Consider the following 15,652-nt stretch of genomic DNA (forward strand, 5'->3'; position numbering starts at 1 on the left):
ACACTATTGTTCCCTAGATTTAGCGTAGAGGATAGGCTGAATGGTCTGCAATTCCAAAGGTTAAGGGTTCGGTCCCAGCTGTGGTCAAGTTATTAATGTTGCCTTAAATGTTTTTCTTTTTTTTTTTAATCACTTGATGGCCTATGATATCAGAAATTGTACAATAACTTCTTTAACTTATTTATATACATTACGGATAGTAGCCTATTATGCTGTTTGACTTTATGGCATCTTTCTTTTATTTAGATCAGCTGATGTGCGCTCCACCTTTCCAAGGAATTTCATTAGACCATAGGGATTATCATTATACAGCCTCAATATCTTACTCTGATAATAATAGGCGTATTGTTATACTATTTTTGTTATTTTTATTATCATCTAGCTGGTAAAATTTTCAGTTTGATCTGGAAAAGGACGCTATGATGCCTGATACAACAAGCATGAAAGGCCCAACCCCCCAGGCTTTTTGGGCACATTATGCAAGAATGCTGCTTGCTGCCGCGATGAATAGCGGCGTTTCTAAACTGTTGTCAGGGATGGTTGTGACCCACCCAAAAGTCAGTGAGCTAATCCGGAGTATTTCCATTTTAAATACAGTGAACCCTCGTTTATCGCGGAGGTTACGTTCCAAAAAGAACCAGCGATAGGTGAAATACGTCAAGTAGAAACCTTTTTTTTTTTTTTTTTTGAGTTATCATACGATGAAATACTCCTTACAACATTGAAATCAGGGAATAAAAACTTTATACAGGCCCAAGCATTTGTTTAACAAATAAAAGTACGGTATAAATGTTAACTACTGTACTGTACTGTAAAATAATATAGTTATAAATACTTTTAATCATCAATACGAAATAAAGGGTTAATAATGCGGGGATCAGCACCGCCCCGCCGTGATGGATTGGATTTTTCTTCCAAAGCCTGCGGTGCAGCTGTGTGTTTTGGAGAGAAGAACATAGTTATGTGATCAACGCACAAATCAGTGAGCTAATCTGGTTTATTCCCATTTTAAATCATGTAGGCTGCTATTTAACCATGTATGACCAGAACGTAATCTGGATATAATGGGTTCCTCTTTTGTATGTCATCCTGTTCTAAACATCACCAATTAATTAAGCAAACCACTTAATGCAGGAATGTCGCTACTACTATAGCGGTGCTTGAACTCTATTGTCAGAGAACAAGAGAGTAAATGTCTACACATCGGTTTTTCCAAGACAACGATGAGGTCATAGCCTTGAATGGAGCAGCGACTGGCATGTAATATTCCAAGGTCCAAGAGATACATGTCATTTGCTATCAGTAATATATTGATTTGAAATGCAAATAAAAAACATTTTCTATGAGACATTTTCCTGACTTTATGTTTCACTATTATATTATGGGCTACTATATAAATCTTTTTAAGCAAACCTGTAAAAATGTAATGATGTCAGAATATTGGACCCAGAATTCGAGGCGAGACAGGCAGTGGGAAAGTTTAAAACGTTTATTAAACACTAACAGGTGAGCGGGGCTGCTCGTCTGCTGCGGGGCAGATCTCTGCAGGGATAGGAGAATACTGTAGTCTGTATTTCAAGAGTAGAGCACTGCTCTTAGCATTGGTAGTCAATCGCTGTATATTGGCCTGAGAAATAATTTTAAATACTTCATATGCGTAAACCCTTTAGGTCACAAGGTCTGCCGTGTGCCTTTTATAAAACCAAAAACATTTCTTTCCAGATGATGAACCTTGGCAGAGGTTAAACGCTTACCTCATCCATGACACAGCAGACTGGAAGGACCTGAACCTGAAGTTTGTCCTGCAGGTCTACAGGGACTTCCATCTGACCCGGGACAGACAGTACCTGCAGGACATGTGGCCCATCTGCCAGGTATAACTGTGAGGCAAACCAGTGACCTCATGTTGCAAACATTTAAGTATGATAATTATTACAGGTTTGGAAAAAGATGGAAAAAATTAAATAATACTAACGTTAAATATTTGTTTCCAATCTTTACCCCATTGTCTAATTCCTCCTCATCCTTAAATACTTCCCTCCTTGTTATCTGTTAGAGATGCACCGATCCGATACCTGGATCGGATATCTGCTCTGATACTCACTAATTGGCTGGATCGGATATTGGCTCCAATACTCACTAATTGGCTGGATCGGATATTGGCTCCGATACTCACTAATTGGCTGGATCGGATATTGGCTCCGATACTCACTAATTGGCTGGATCGGATATTGGCTCCAATACTTTGGCTGGATCGGATATTGGCTCCAATACTCACTAATTGGCTGGATCGGATATTGGCTCCAATACTCACTAATTGGCTGGATCGGATATTGGCTCCGATACTCACTAATTGGCTGGATCGGATATTGGCTCCAATACTCACTAATTGGCTGGATCGGATATTGGCTCCAATACTCACTAATTGGCTGGATCGGATATTGGCTCCAATACTCACTAATTTGCTGGATCGGATATTGGCTCCAATACTCACTAATTGGCTGGATCGGATATTGGCTCCAATACTCACTAATTGGCTGGATCGGATATTGGCTCCAATACTCACTAATTGGCTGGATCGGATATTGGCTCCGATACTCACTAATTGGCTGGATCGGATATTGGCTCCGATACTCACTAATTGGCTGGATCGGATATTGGCTCCAATACTCACTAATTGGCTGGATCGGATATTGGCTCCGATACTCACTAATTGGCTGGATCGGATATTGGCTCCGATACTCACTAATTGGCTGGATCGGATATTGGCTCCGATACTCACTAATTGGCTGGATCGGATATTGGCTCCGATACTCACTAATTGGCTGGATCGGATATTGGCTCCAATACTCACTAATTGGCTGGATCGGATATTGGCTCCAATACTCACTAATTGGCTGGATCGGATATTGGCTCCGATGCTCACTAATTGGCTGGATCGGATATTGGCTCCGATGCTCACTAATTGGCTGGATCGGATATTGGCTCCGATACTCACTAATTGGCTGGATCGGATATTGGCTCCGATACTCACTAATTGGCTGGATCGGATATTGGCTCCAATACTCACTAATTGGCTGGATCGGATATTGGCTCCGATACTCACTAATTGGCTGGATCGGATATTGGCTCCAATACTCACTAATTGGCTGGATCGGATATTGGCTCCAATACTCACTAATTGGCTGGATCAGATATGGTTGAATCGTATAGGCATCGGCCGATACACTCAGCCTAGGTATCGGTTTCGGATTGGTTTGGAAAAAAATTGATAGGTGCATTTTTCTTATCTGTGTTTCCATCCTTCTCTCCCTTTAAATTTTCCTCCCTTCTTTCTTTCTCACTCCCATCTTTTGTGTTCTACCTCCATTTTATCATAATTCCTTCCCCCTGTGTCCTCCCCCCTCCCCTGCTAACCTGATATCCTGAATTATGTCCTACATCGGGTGCTTCCTGTGCTTCTTCCTTTCCTTCCAACCCATTTTATTACTTTTGCTCATTAACTAAATTCTTGGTGGTTGATCTTTTAGGCAGTGATGGAGTCTGAGCTGAAGTTTGACCAGGACGGAGACGGCCTGATAGAGAACTCTGGATATGCCGATCAGACGTATGATGGTTGGGCTGTTACTGGACCAAGGTGAGGCACAGTTCACTCAAAACACCTCGGATGAAATTAAAAATATCTTTCTTGTGTTTGCACACTCCTCATAACTACAGCTAGGACATAGTTTTGCTAAGTAACATATCTCTAGTTGACTGGGTTTCTTTCTATCCTGCAGTGCATATTGTGGCGGACTGTGGCTGGCTTCCTTATGTGTGATGTGTAAAATGGCCAGACTGCTGGACAATGAAGAGGAACACCGACGTTATAAGGACCTGCTGGACAGGGGCAGTGCTGCTTTTGATAAACTGTTATGGAACGGTATGCTCCACCTAATATCTGTCATTTAACACTGAGGGAACAGTTTGGGATGAGTTAGCCTGGATTTGATTGTTGAGATGATATGAAATGATAAACTGCCACTGAACCAGAATTACAACATCCAGAGCATAAATGCATCATCCCTCGCTTGAAAATAAAATCTTTAATTTATTTCTTAGCAATTCCTACTAATACAGTCAATTTTTTTCCCTTTATTCTTCTAAAAAAAAAACACTTTTAAATTGTTTTTTTTTTTTACCTGAATTCAAAGTGAAACTAAACACAAGCTGTGGAATAAGCTTCTAAAGCACGTCAGTAGGCTCTGTAAACCACTGTAAATTGTAAAAGTATAACACAACAAAGGGCCTGATTTTTAGAAAATCTGTGTTTTTGAAACTGGTGCAAATGTGCTTGTAAGCTGATTTTCAAAGAAGGCACAAAGTGATCTGTGTTTGCTCTACAACAAACACTGTATGCAAACTGTTTTGTGTGTTTTTGCCTTAAATATACCAATAATATTCTAAAAGGCGCAAATTGATGGGTGAAGGATATGGTCCTCCACCCAAGTGTAAACATTTACCGAATGCAAAGCGTTTTTTTTTTTTTTAAATCGGAAACTCTACTACGTCTGCAGTTTATGCTTCTATTTTAGTACTTGTGAAAGTTGTGAAACTGAAATGCAAAAATATCTGCAGTCATTGTTGCCGCAAATTAGATGCTGGTAGAAAGACAGAGTATGAAGAGAGATTCTGTGCTCATGTAAACATATTTGGACCATCAGAAATAATCATAGTAGAATAATACACTGCAACATTTTTTTATCTAAGGAAGTCTTTTTTTCTTAAAATATGCATTTTTTTCTTGAAATGAGGAGATAAGTGAGAGACTTTGCTAATGGAACAAGACAGTTTACATTTAAAATAAGAAAAAACAATTACATATGAAGTGCATATTATCTAATTAACATATTTTATGAGTAAAAATACTCATTCCAATGGCAGATTGTCTTATTTACCTGCTAAAATTAGGGAAAATACACCTAATTTAACTACTGTTGATTTATTTCTAGATTGTTTTTGCAGTGTACAGCGCATAAAATTGAAATCTAAGCAAGTTTTTTTTTTTAAATAAGTGCATATTTTCTTGAATTTAGCAGGTAAATGAGACTAAGCCAATGGAATAAGACTGCAGTCTCTTATTTCAAGTGCATAATATCTAATTATCCTATTTTAAGGGTATAAATACTATTGGCAGAGATCATCATATTTACCGCCACAAATTAAGGTTGAATACATTTATTTTAAGAAATTGTTACTCATCATCTTTAGATTGAGTAAACATTTTTAGATTGTTTTTGCATTTTATTGGTAAAGAGAAAAAAAATCCACACAGGCCAGTAGAAATGAATACAGACTATCTTTATACACAAGGTTAAGAAGGTTTTGATGCATTTAATAAATAAAAAAAACAACATGTTGATAATAATGTCTTTTATTTTACCCTCCCTTTTATGTTTAGGGAAATACTATAACTATGATAGCAGTAAGAGGGAGCTCTCTAACAGCGTCATGGCTGATCAATGTGCCGGGCACTGGTTCCTTAGAGCATCTGGGCTGGAAGAAGAAGCCTACCAGGTGAGTTTAAAATACAGCTGTGGCAACGTATTTATTAAGCAAATTATCACATATTTACAATATATATAAACTGCAACTGTAGTGTGGCAAAATGTTAAAGGGGAAGGCCGTTTTTTTTATTTACATTGGGCCCTTGATTTTACGCGCGCGGATAAAGTCATTCACACTCCGCTTTGTTTAAAAAAAATATTAATATAAAAAAATATAACCGCGGATGTCTGGGGGACAGTGATTCGCCTACATGTTATAAATGCTGGCGTACCATAAATGATAAATTATGAACAGTTTAGTTTGTGCCTTCAAGTGGTTGCCCAGAGGAAGATGTTATTTGGATATAACCTAATGGAATATGTTCAGAAAAGCTCCAAACGACACAAAACTCAAATGGGTGAGTAGAACATGATGTAATAATGTAAAATCAAGGGCCCAATGTAAAAACACCGGCGTTCCCCTTTAAATACATGTTCAAACATGGGACATGGATGCAGTATGGCTGTGAAAATAAAAAACCCAAAAAGCAATAATTTCCAGCAGATATGGGTGATACAGAGCCAAAAATAATAGCTCTATATTTGTATCTTAATTGCAATATACAATATTTATGTCTGAATGTTTTGCGTTTCATAAAGTAATTATTAAGGTCAAACCAAATGACCTAAATGTCACACTGGCAATTTTTTTTTGGACATACAGCAGTAGATGAATATGAGAAAAAGAACCACCGGCATACACAAACGTTTGCTTGTGATTCCAGTATCTAAATGTTTCCGTACCATCCCCTCTTTTCTCCCTCTCAAGGCATTTCCTAAGGAAAAGATCCAAGGCGCGTTGAAATCCGTCTTCGATTTGAATGTTATGAGCTTCTCTGAAGGCCACATGGGTGCGGTTAACGGCATGCGCCCTGAGGGAGTGCCAGACCGCTCCAGTGTCCAATCAGATGAGGTCTGGATCGGAGTTGTGTACGGGCTGGCAGCGACTATGATCCATGAGGTGAGTGCACACATTATTTTTATTTCTTTTGAGATTTTGATTCAGAATTGAGATGTCTGGATGATAGAGGTCTGCATGCAGCTTATTATTTGAACAAACATTTCCTTTATTTAACAAAAGGAACTGACAGGAGTTAGTAAATGGAAAAGTAGACTAAGGCACTGAGTATTGTCATTTCCTGGATGACTGATCCTACAAAGTTTGCTAGATTTTATTAGTTCATACCTTTCATCAGTACAAACATTTTATCTTCACTGATAACAGTCTGTACAGGAGAAAGCACAAAGCCCATTAGTCAAAACATTCACATGTCCATAAGGTCTTGCTGTCCCAGTGCGAGGTAAACGGAGCACTAGGCTGTCTATAGATGCAGGAAAAGTTCATTTAGACAACTCTATTTTATGCTAAAGTGTCACATACCACTGACTAAAGTCTCCAACCTTTTTGTTTTCTGGTCTCTGAAGATGCTGTTGTGGAAGCTCGTTGGTAGAATTCTCTTATGACAGAAAGAAGGACTCTTGAACATGATTCACACCATTTTGTCCTCCGGAGGGGGGAAACATTTATTGACAATTCGAATTCCTACAGCTGTCTTAAAAACTTCATAAGTTCAGCGCTACATCGTCAGACATCTCATTTTTTCCCCTGAAATGGCAGACATATTTCAAGCTGTATTTATACCCTAGCACCAAGTGCTATTTTGAAATCTTGCTGGTGTGCGTGTTTATGTATGTGTGTCCTAAATGTGCCTGTTTGGCTCCGATTCTTAAACAGGAAAGAGATGTTTCCTGTTTTTTTGCCAAAATCTCTTGGCTCAAAAGCCTACCTTGCAGGTCACCAGTTAAGGTCTTGTTTTTGCAAAGATTCGTACGTGACCTCTAGCATGTATTATTTCTGTGTCCTGTTCACTGTATATTCTGTGTTGCTTAGTAGGGCTGGGTAAAAAAATCGATTTAATCCATTTTGAATCGATTCCTTTACATTTTTGCAAAATCGATGTCTAGGGAATGAGATTGATTAATTTTATAGTGACCCACGTTACGTTCACATTCAAATAAGCAGGAAAGATGCACTCAAGATGACTTCAACCCAAACAGCTGCAAATATAGCCAATAGATTGACTGAAGACATTAACAAATGGGGGCTGACCAGCAAACACCCTGTAGTTGTTACAGACAATGCAGCAAATATGGTTTGTACCTTAAAGATAATGCAGCTCACTAATGTCTGCTGTGTCATTTCTGCTTGGCTGCGTGAGGATTCACTTATTCACTTTTCACAAACAAGTTTGCACTTATGAGACAGTTTTGTTCACATCTCATGTTTAAACTGTCTGATTTACAAGTTTGCACTTTGTTTTATGTGACAGGAAAAAACAAAATACATGCGTATTTTGAAACCCAGTTGAACCACTTTCATTATTGTAAAAACAGATCAAATCGAAATTAATTGATTTAGAGCTTTATTAAAAAAAATTGAATTGACTCAGGACTTTGGCAAAAATACCCAGCCCTATTGATAATTAAGTATAACGCCTTGACATATGTTTATACAGTGTGAAAATTATATAACTGGTTGTGAAGTTGTATTTTAGGAAAAAAAAGTCCTAGAAACCTAATATAATTCCCTGGGTTTTATACCTCACCCTGCTGCAGAGCATATGGGCCTACTTTCAACACTTTTAAAAAAAAAGAATCTATGCTGAAATTAGTTAATTAGTATACGATCTGATTAACTTTTGTTTTGTTGCTTTTTTTGTTCAGTTTAATCCAAAGCTTCTCTTTCCGTTATGATTGAAGAAAAAAAACCTTGAGATTTCACATTTTATCTTTAATTTTCAACACGTTGCATTGGAACTTTTGGAATAGTTGAATTTTAGATGAACGATTATTTAACTTTGCGCTGCAAGCTTGATTGTCGCGTCATCTGAGTTTTCAGTCTCACAACAAATCCATCTTGAAAGAGTCCCGCTAACACGTCCGTCTCCTAACAACAAGTCAAACCAATGACATATCAGCAGTGTTTTTTGGGGGCGGGACAAATAAGAATGACGGCAGTCTTTTATAGCCCTTCTCTGTTCACATTCCTTTTTGTGTGTTTTATAGCAAAATTGAAAAATACAAAATAAAAAAAATAAAAAACAATGATGACAGTCAGAAGGGCCTTGCTGAAGCATAACCAACATGGTTTTAGCTAAAACTGTGACAATTTCTCGTTTAAAAAAGTAGCAAAGAGAAGCATTTTGTGCATCTGTAGATGGGAAAGATGTCTGTGCTTTTCTTCTGACAGGATTTGTTTGATTTATCAGCTTATGAAATGTTGCGATTTGCTGCTACGTTTGGCTGAAAGCGTATTATGGAAGGCGGGTACTAGCTGGCAATTATTGTACTAAAGGTCCCTGCTTTTCACGAACTGACTAAACGGCAGCCACCCCATGTTGATAACGTAGAACTAAACTCAGTTCAACACATATCAATCTGGCTTCTGTCAGGTTAACAATTATTAGCGCATAGTGAAACAACTTGTTTTGGTTTTTTTAGTAGAATAATGGACTAACTAGAAAATTATGAAACAGATCTTATTATAACTGTATGAAATAATAACTTCTTTATTTTTACATTATTAAAGTAATGCTTTAATTTAGGAGATATGATCTATTTCCCAGCATAACACATTTTAGGATTTCTCGAAACGCTGCCTGAACATCACACAGAGAGCTTTATACGAAACGCTCCAATGTTATATTTAATCACTGCACTAAAACAACTGGCTAAGGGATTACATTGGCAATCTTGGGGATTATATCTTTAGAGATTTTAAAATGCAAATGCAGGTGTTAACCATGTAAACGCTAATGTCCTCCTAGGGATCCTTATTTGAAATACAGAAGTTTATTTGTTCATATTAATGATTATATTTTAGTGGGAGCAAAATCCTTACATGTGGTGTTCCTAAGGGCTGTATTTTAGAACCAGCTTTGTTTTGATCATCCAAGTTGCGATTCAGGAAATAATGATAGGGGAAAAAAATCAATATGGCTACGTTCACACAGCAACCTAAAGTGACCCAAATCAATTTTTTTCCCCTTGCACATATATACGCCTGTATCTGAAGTTTTCATGGTAGTCTGAACAACACAGGTACGATTTTTTCCAATGCGACCCAGGCCACTTGGCTATGTGGTCCTGAATCCGATATGAATCTGATCTTTTGAAATGCGACCTGTGTGAACTGTCAAGTTGCATTCATCCGACCTGTACGCCATTAATACTCAACAAAGGTCAGTATTCTGCGTCATGCTGTGCAGAATCAGTAAAAAAACAACCATGGCCAACAATAATATAAAGAGCAGTCTTTTTTTTTAACCATCTTGAAAAGATTGAGTTGTTCAGGTTGGCGGGAAAAATCGCAAGATGAGCTGCAGCGCTACCATCCATATTTACTTCCGTAAACACAGTGCATGCTTGTTTGTGACATCATTGCGTCCTCTACTGCGCACGCGGGACACTTAAGTTGTATGAATGCATTAAACACTGGAGATCTGAGCAGGTCGCATATATTTGGAAATGTGAACGACCATTAAAAAAAACAAACAAATTTTATAAAAAAAAATATATATATTGGGATTGAGCATCAAGGCCTGCAGTATGAACGTAGCCTTAGTCAGCCTTTTTTATTTATTTTTTTAAAAGCAGTTCTCCAAAGCTTTTAGTTAGCTGTCAAGATAAAATTAAGCTTTTATCAATTAGTGAATTTTAATGAAAACTAAACTTCTCTTATTTGTTTGAAGCCTTTTGGTTTCAGCCTTTTTTTGGCTGCTTTACTCATCCAAACTATCATTCTTTAGTTGGACCTATGTTAGCCTTAGACGACCTTTATTGTCATTTATAGTAGTTCTTTGTTTTTTATTAACTTAAGTCTAACTTTGTTGTGTAATTGTGATGGATCAGACCCTGACATGGCTGTTTTATTTTCTGACGTTCCTCAGGGTATGTTTGAAGAAGGCATGCGCACTGCAGAGGGATGCTACCGGACGGTGTGGGAGAGACTCGGCATGGCCTTTCAGACTCCTGAAGCCTACTGCGAGAAGAACATCTACCGCTCTCTGGCCTACATGAGGCCTCTTAGTGTTTGGGCCATGCAGCTCGCTTATAACACGACCCCAAGGGAAAACACCAGTCTGCCTAAAGCCGAACCTTGAGCCATCACTTGGGGTGAAAAAAATAATAAAAACAAATTCTGAAAATGATTCCCTTTACATTACTTTGTTGTTCTCCATAGTACATTATCTGAATCACTGTTATTAGTATACAATCATGTTTTCAAAGGTTTCTCAAGGCACTGCAAACTGTCTTGCACTTTTTGTGGTTGGGCATTTTCAAAATGAAGTCTGCACCTAATGCAGGTTAAGAATGCCATTTTATTTTTTTTGTAACAATGCACATTCTTAACATTGTATAAATATGCAAGCACTACATTTGCTAACATGCCAATGGTATTTGCACATTTGCAGCAAGTCTGTATGCAATGTCAATTTTTGTTCTTATTCTAGTTAAAACAAAGTTCAGCATTAGAATGTGTGCTAAGGAGTCATATTTAAATGTTTAAAAAATGTTTTTTTTTTCATTATTTTATTTTAAACGTTGCAGCAACATTTAATAAAAACTCACGACAATCGTTGGAATAAAGGATTGAAATTCAACAAAAAGTTTTGTTGCTTTTTTAAGATATGGATTTTTGAGATACTGTTATGTCTGGAAATGAGCCAAAATAAGGCAGTTTGAGCAGCAAACATTGCAGATAATAATTATTTCTTAAGCTGTGAGAGTACATGTGATTTACTGAAAACATCTGGTAGAGCCCTGCAGTTTTCAGTGTGGAAATGTACCGAACAACCTGTCACAGCATTGATTTATCCCTGAACTCAGAGTGTCTGTATGGAACTAGGTGAGCAATGCAACGTTTTGTGTGGCCGCTTTAAACGGTGACACGAAAACAAGACCCAGAGGACTGCTTTCCATCTCTAAACTCTGTTTAAGGACATTGCACTCTGACGACAAAGAGGCACATTATATTTCCCCTGACTGCACCAATCTATGAGAGAATTATAGACGGGGATGCCCAACAGAGTCAGGTGTAGCATTGTCAGCCTCCAGTCAGCCACACACACCTCCAGCAGCCATGGGCAACAAGAAGAGGGTCCCATGCAGGACTATTTACTGTTTCAATTATCTGTATGTAAAGAACGTAGGTGTGCTTCAGTGAGTTTAAATTAGCGTTTTAAATAAATAGTTATCTACAGGTGCTGGTCATAAAATTAGAATATCATGAAAAAGTAGATTGATTTCAGTAATTCCATTTAAAAAGTGAAACTTGTATATTATATTCATACATTACATACAAACTCATATATTTCAGATGTTTATTTTGTTTAATTTTGATGATTACAAATGACAACAAATGAAAATCTCAAATTCATCATATCAGAAAATTAGAATATTACTGAAGACCAATAAAAACAAAGGATTTATAGAAATGTTGGCCAACTGAAAAGTATGAACATGAAAAGTATGAGCATGTACAGCACTCAGTATTTAGTTGGGCCTCCTTTGGCCTGTATTACTGCAGCAATGCGGCGTGGCATGGAGTCGATCAGTCTGTGGCACTGCTCAGGTGTTATGATAGCCCAGGTTGCTCTAATAGTGGCTTTTAGCTCTTCTGAATTGTTGGGTCTGGTGTATTGCATCTTCTTCTTCACAATACCCCATAGATTTTCTATGGGGTTAAGGTCAGGAGAGTTTGCTGGCCAATTAAGAACAGGGATACCATGGTCCTTCAACCAGGTACTGGTAGCTTTGGCACTGTGTGCAGGTGCCAAGTCCTGTTGGAAAATGAAATCTGCATCTCCAAAAAGTTGGTCAGCTGCAGGAAGCATGAAGTGCTCTAAAATTTCCTGGTATGTGGCTGCGTTGACCCTGGACCTCAGAAAACACAATGGACCAACACCAGCAGATGACATGGCACCCCAAACCATCACTGACTGTGGAAACTTTACACTGGACTTCAAGCAACGTGGATGAAGTGCCTCTCTTCTTTTCCTCCAGACTCTGGGACCTTGATTTCCAAAGGAAATGCAAAATTTACTTTCATCAGAGAACATGACTTTGGACCACTCACCAGCAGTCCAGTCCTGTTTCTCTTTAGCCCAGGCAAGACGCTTCTGACGCTGTCTGTGATTCAAGAGTGGCTTGACACAAGGAATGCGACAGCAGAAACCCATGTCTTTCATACGTCTGTGTGTGGTGGTTCTTGAAGCACTCACTCCAGCTGCAGTCCACTCTTTGTGAATCTCCCCCACATTTTTGAATGGGTTTTGTTTCACAATCCTCTCCAGGGTGCGGTTATCTCTCTTGCTTGTACACTTTTTTCGACCACATCTTTTCCTTCCCTTCGCCTCTCTATTAATGTGCTTGGACACTGAGCTCTGTGAACAGCCAGCCTGTTTAGCGATGACCTTTTGTGTCTTGCCCTCCTTGTGCAAGGTGTCGATGGTCGTCTTTTGGACAACTGTCAAGTCAGCAGTCTTCCCCATGATTGTGTAGCCTATAGAACTAGACTGAAAGACCATTTAAAGGCTTTTGCAGGTGGTTTGAGTTAATTAGCTGATTAGAGTGTGGCACCAGGGGCCATCAATTTTGAACCTTTTCACAATATTCTAATTTTCTGATATGATGAATTTTAGATTTTTATTTGTTGTCATTTGTAATCATCAAAATTAAACAAAATAAACATCTGAAATATATGAGTTTGTATGTAATGTATGAATATAATATACAAGTTTCACTTTTTAAATGGAATTACTGAAATCAATCTACTTTTTCATGATATTCTAATTTTATGACCAGCACCTGTATATAGATTAGAATAAATCACTTTTATTCAAAGAAAAATTTGGAATCAAATGATAGAAAACAATATTTTGAGGCATAACTAAAAATTTCACAGTGCAATTTGCTGTAAAAGGTTATTGATCATAAGAAAAAAAAAACGCTTTTAGGTAAAGTGAATGGGTTTTGGTCTCAAAGGTACCTTGTATTAACATAAATTATACGACTTTTCTTTAAAAAAAAAAAAAAAAAAAAATTTTAAAAAGCAAGTCGTCCCTGGGTGGGCTCGAACCACCAACCTTTCGGTTAACAGCCGAACGCGCTAACCGATTGCGCCACAGAGACTTGAATGCAGCACGGGAAAGCCACTCAAATTACCCTTCGCTGCACTCGATCTATCCCTGCTTTGATTGCAAGTTTATCTAAACTGGTTTACTCCAGCTATAGCTTAACTATTTCTGCTCTTGGGCACATAGAAAATTCAAAGCACTTCCTGCGATGGAATGCCGTATCTTTCGTCCATGTGGTGTAAGCGGTGAATTAAAGAAGAAGCGCACTTCAACTGTTTTATTTTTTCATGACATACCTTAATTCTTTACTCGCGGTGGACGTTGGTATGATTTTGTTTTGTCCAACAATCTACACAAAGCAACTTCAATGGCAGTTAAAACCACTTGCAAAACCACTCAAACATATCTCCTACTGTGCTGTTCTCTGCTAGCTAGCTAGTGATGGGAGTCCCGGGGTGAACTAATTTGACTCCATGCTCGATTCGCTCGATGCCCGTCTCACTGTCGACATCTGCTGGACAGCTTTGAGAACTACATTTGGGCGAGGGTTCTGCTGCCTAATTACCATCTATCGCGCGTTAGAGGCGGGGTATACCCTTGATTAGTCCCTGGTAGTAACATACATTATGTAATGTTTTCATGAAAAAAAGTATGTTAACAAAAAAAGTTGTCGTCCCTGGGTGGGCTCGAACCACCAACCTTTCGGTTAACAGCCGAACGAGCTAACCGATTGCGCCACAGAGACCTTGAATGCATCACATCAACAACTGCAAAATTATTTCGCGTCTCTTCTTTTTTTGTAATCTGAACTGATTTATTTCATCTCGGACTAAACTACTTCTGCTCTTGAAACCCTAAAAAATGGCTGAAATCAATCAACTGCTCCTTTGGAATGCTGTGTCCTTCGTCCTATGTGTAAACAGTGAATTAAAGAATAAGAGAACTCCACGGTTTGTTTCGTTCCGACTTGCCTTGATTCTTTAGTTTAGACACGGCTGACATTTTGCCACCGCAACAAACGATTTAAAGTTACAAAGAGAGGTGGATAATCCAAGCTGCCTAATTTTCCTTCACTATGGTCTTCAAGCCAACCTCCACTTTTTTTTTTTTTTTTTTATGTCGTGCATATACTAAGAATTACGCCTGGGGAATATGTTTCAAAATAAGAGCAATAATGTGGAATTATCTATACCATTTTCATTTTTCTTTTGTCGCATAATTGAAATAAGTTAATTAATAATTTCTTTATGCTATTATTTCTTGTTGTCTGGCGGTTAATATCTTAATCCTTTAATATCAGCTCCAAAGCAAATATACACCTCATTCACTCATTAAATTCTTTAATAAATGTGTTTTCACATGTCTACTTTTACCTAAAGATGGCAGATGAAGCCCTCCAAGTGATTCATCAAACCCTCACTAAATCACATGGAGTTTCAAAATCAAAGCCCATCAAAAGCAGCAAATTCTATTTTATTTATAATAAATATTATTTATTATTTATTTATTTTGAAACGTTCTCAGACGTTACTATCGTAATTCTTAGTATAGGGGCGACCTACAAATCCGCATGCGGGCTCGCTTGACTGTCAATTCCGAAGTGAAGGCAGGCTTGACCGCGGTTCACTTTTCGAGTTGATTAGGGACTAGGCCTAGTAACTGTTCATAGCTTTGGGTTTCATATTTAAATATGAGATAATTTAAGAACTTGAATTAAAGGAGCTGGAGTTAAAATGATTGGAACTGCTCTCTGTATCAGCTTTTTACTTTCTGAATCTGAATGATCCACTACTGGTTATAGACATATATTTCCTTATTAAGATGTTTAGTTAGGATGCTTTTTTCTAATAAAAAAAAATTATAAACTCTCGTGAATTGATAATAACATAAAATTCTATTTTATCTAGCAGGTTTTCCCCCTGCTCTTTG

The 15,652-nt window shown here is 37.9% G+C and overlaps 1 protein-coding gene and 2 non-coding genes across 3 annotated transcripts in view; 1 reads left to right on the forward strand and 2 right to left on the reverse strand.

The window, feature by feature from the left end:
* The window catches only part of gba2 (glucosidase, beta (bile acid) 2), a 35,320-nt gene extending 24,573 nt beyond the window's left edge, over positions 1–10,747 (forward strand). The window contains exons 13-18 of the mRNA XM_038270348.1: positions 1,723–1,874; positions 3,531–3,637; positions 3,780–3,922; positions 5,441–5,556; positions 6,355–6,546; positions 10,535–10,747. Coding sequence (XP_038126276.1) covers positions 1,723–1,874; positions 3,531–3,637; positions 3,780–3,922; positions 5,441–5,556; positions 6,355–6,546; positions 10,535–10,747 — 923 coding nt within the window. The remainder of the gene's footprint in view (positions 1–1,722; positions 1,875–3,530; positions 3,638–3,779; positions 3,923–5,440; positions 5,557–6,354; positions 6,547–10,534) is intronic.
* A 2,957-nt stretch (positions 10,748–13,704) lies between these two features.
* On the reverse strand, positions 13,705–13,778 carry trnan-guu. Its single transcript has one exon. It is a non-coding gene; the product is annotated as a tRNA-Asn (tRNA).
* Positions 13,779–14,394: 616 nt separating this feature from the next.
* trnan-guu lies at positions 14,395–14,468 on the reverse strand. The gene has a single exon. It is a non-coding gene; the product is annotated as a tRNA-Asn (tRNA).
* Between the last annotated feature and the right edge of the window lie 1,184 nt (positions 14,469–15,652).

Source organism: Cyprinodon tularosa, unplaced genomic scaffold (assembly GCF_016077235.1).
Source record: "Cyprinodon tularosa strain WSP-4 unplaced genomic scaffold, ASM1607723v1 ctg76, whole genome shotgun sequence".
In the NCBI taxonomy this organism is placed as follows: Eukaryota; Metazoa; Chordata; class Actinopteri; order Cyprinodontiformes; family Cyprinodontidae; genus Cyprinodon; species Cyprinodon tularosa.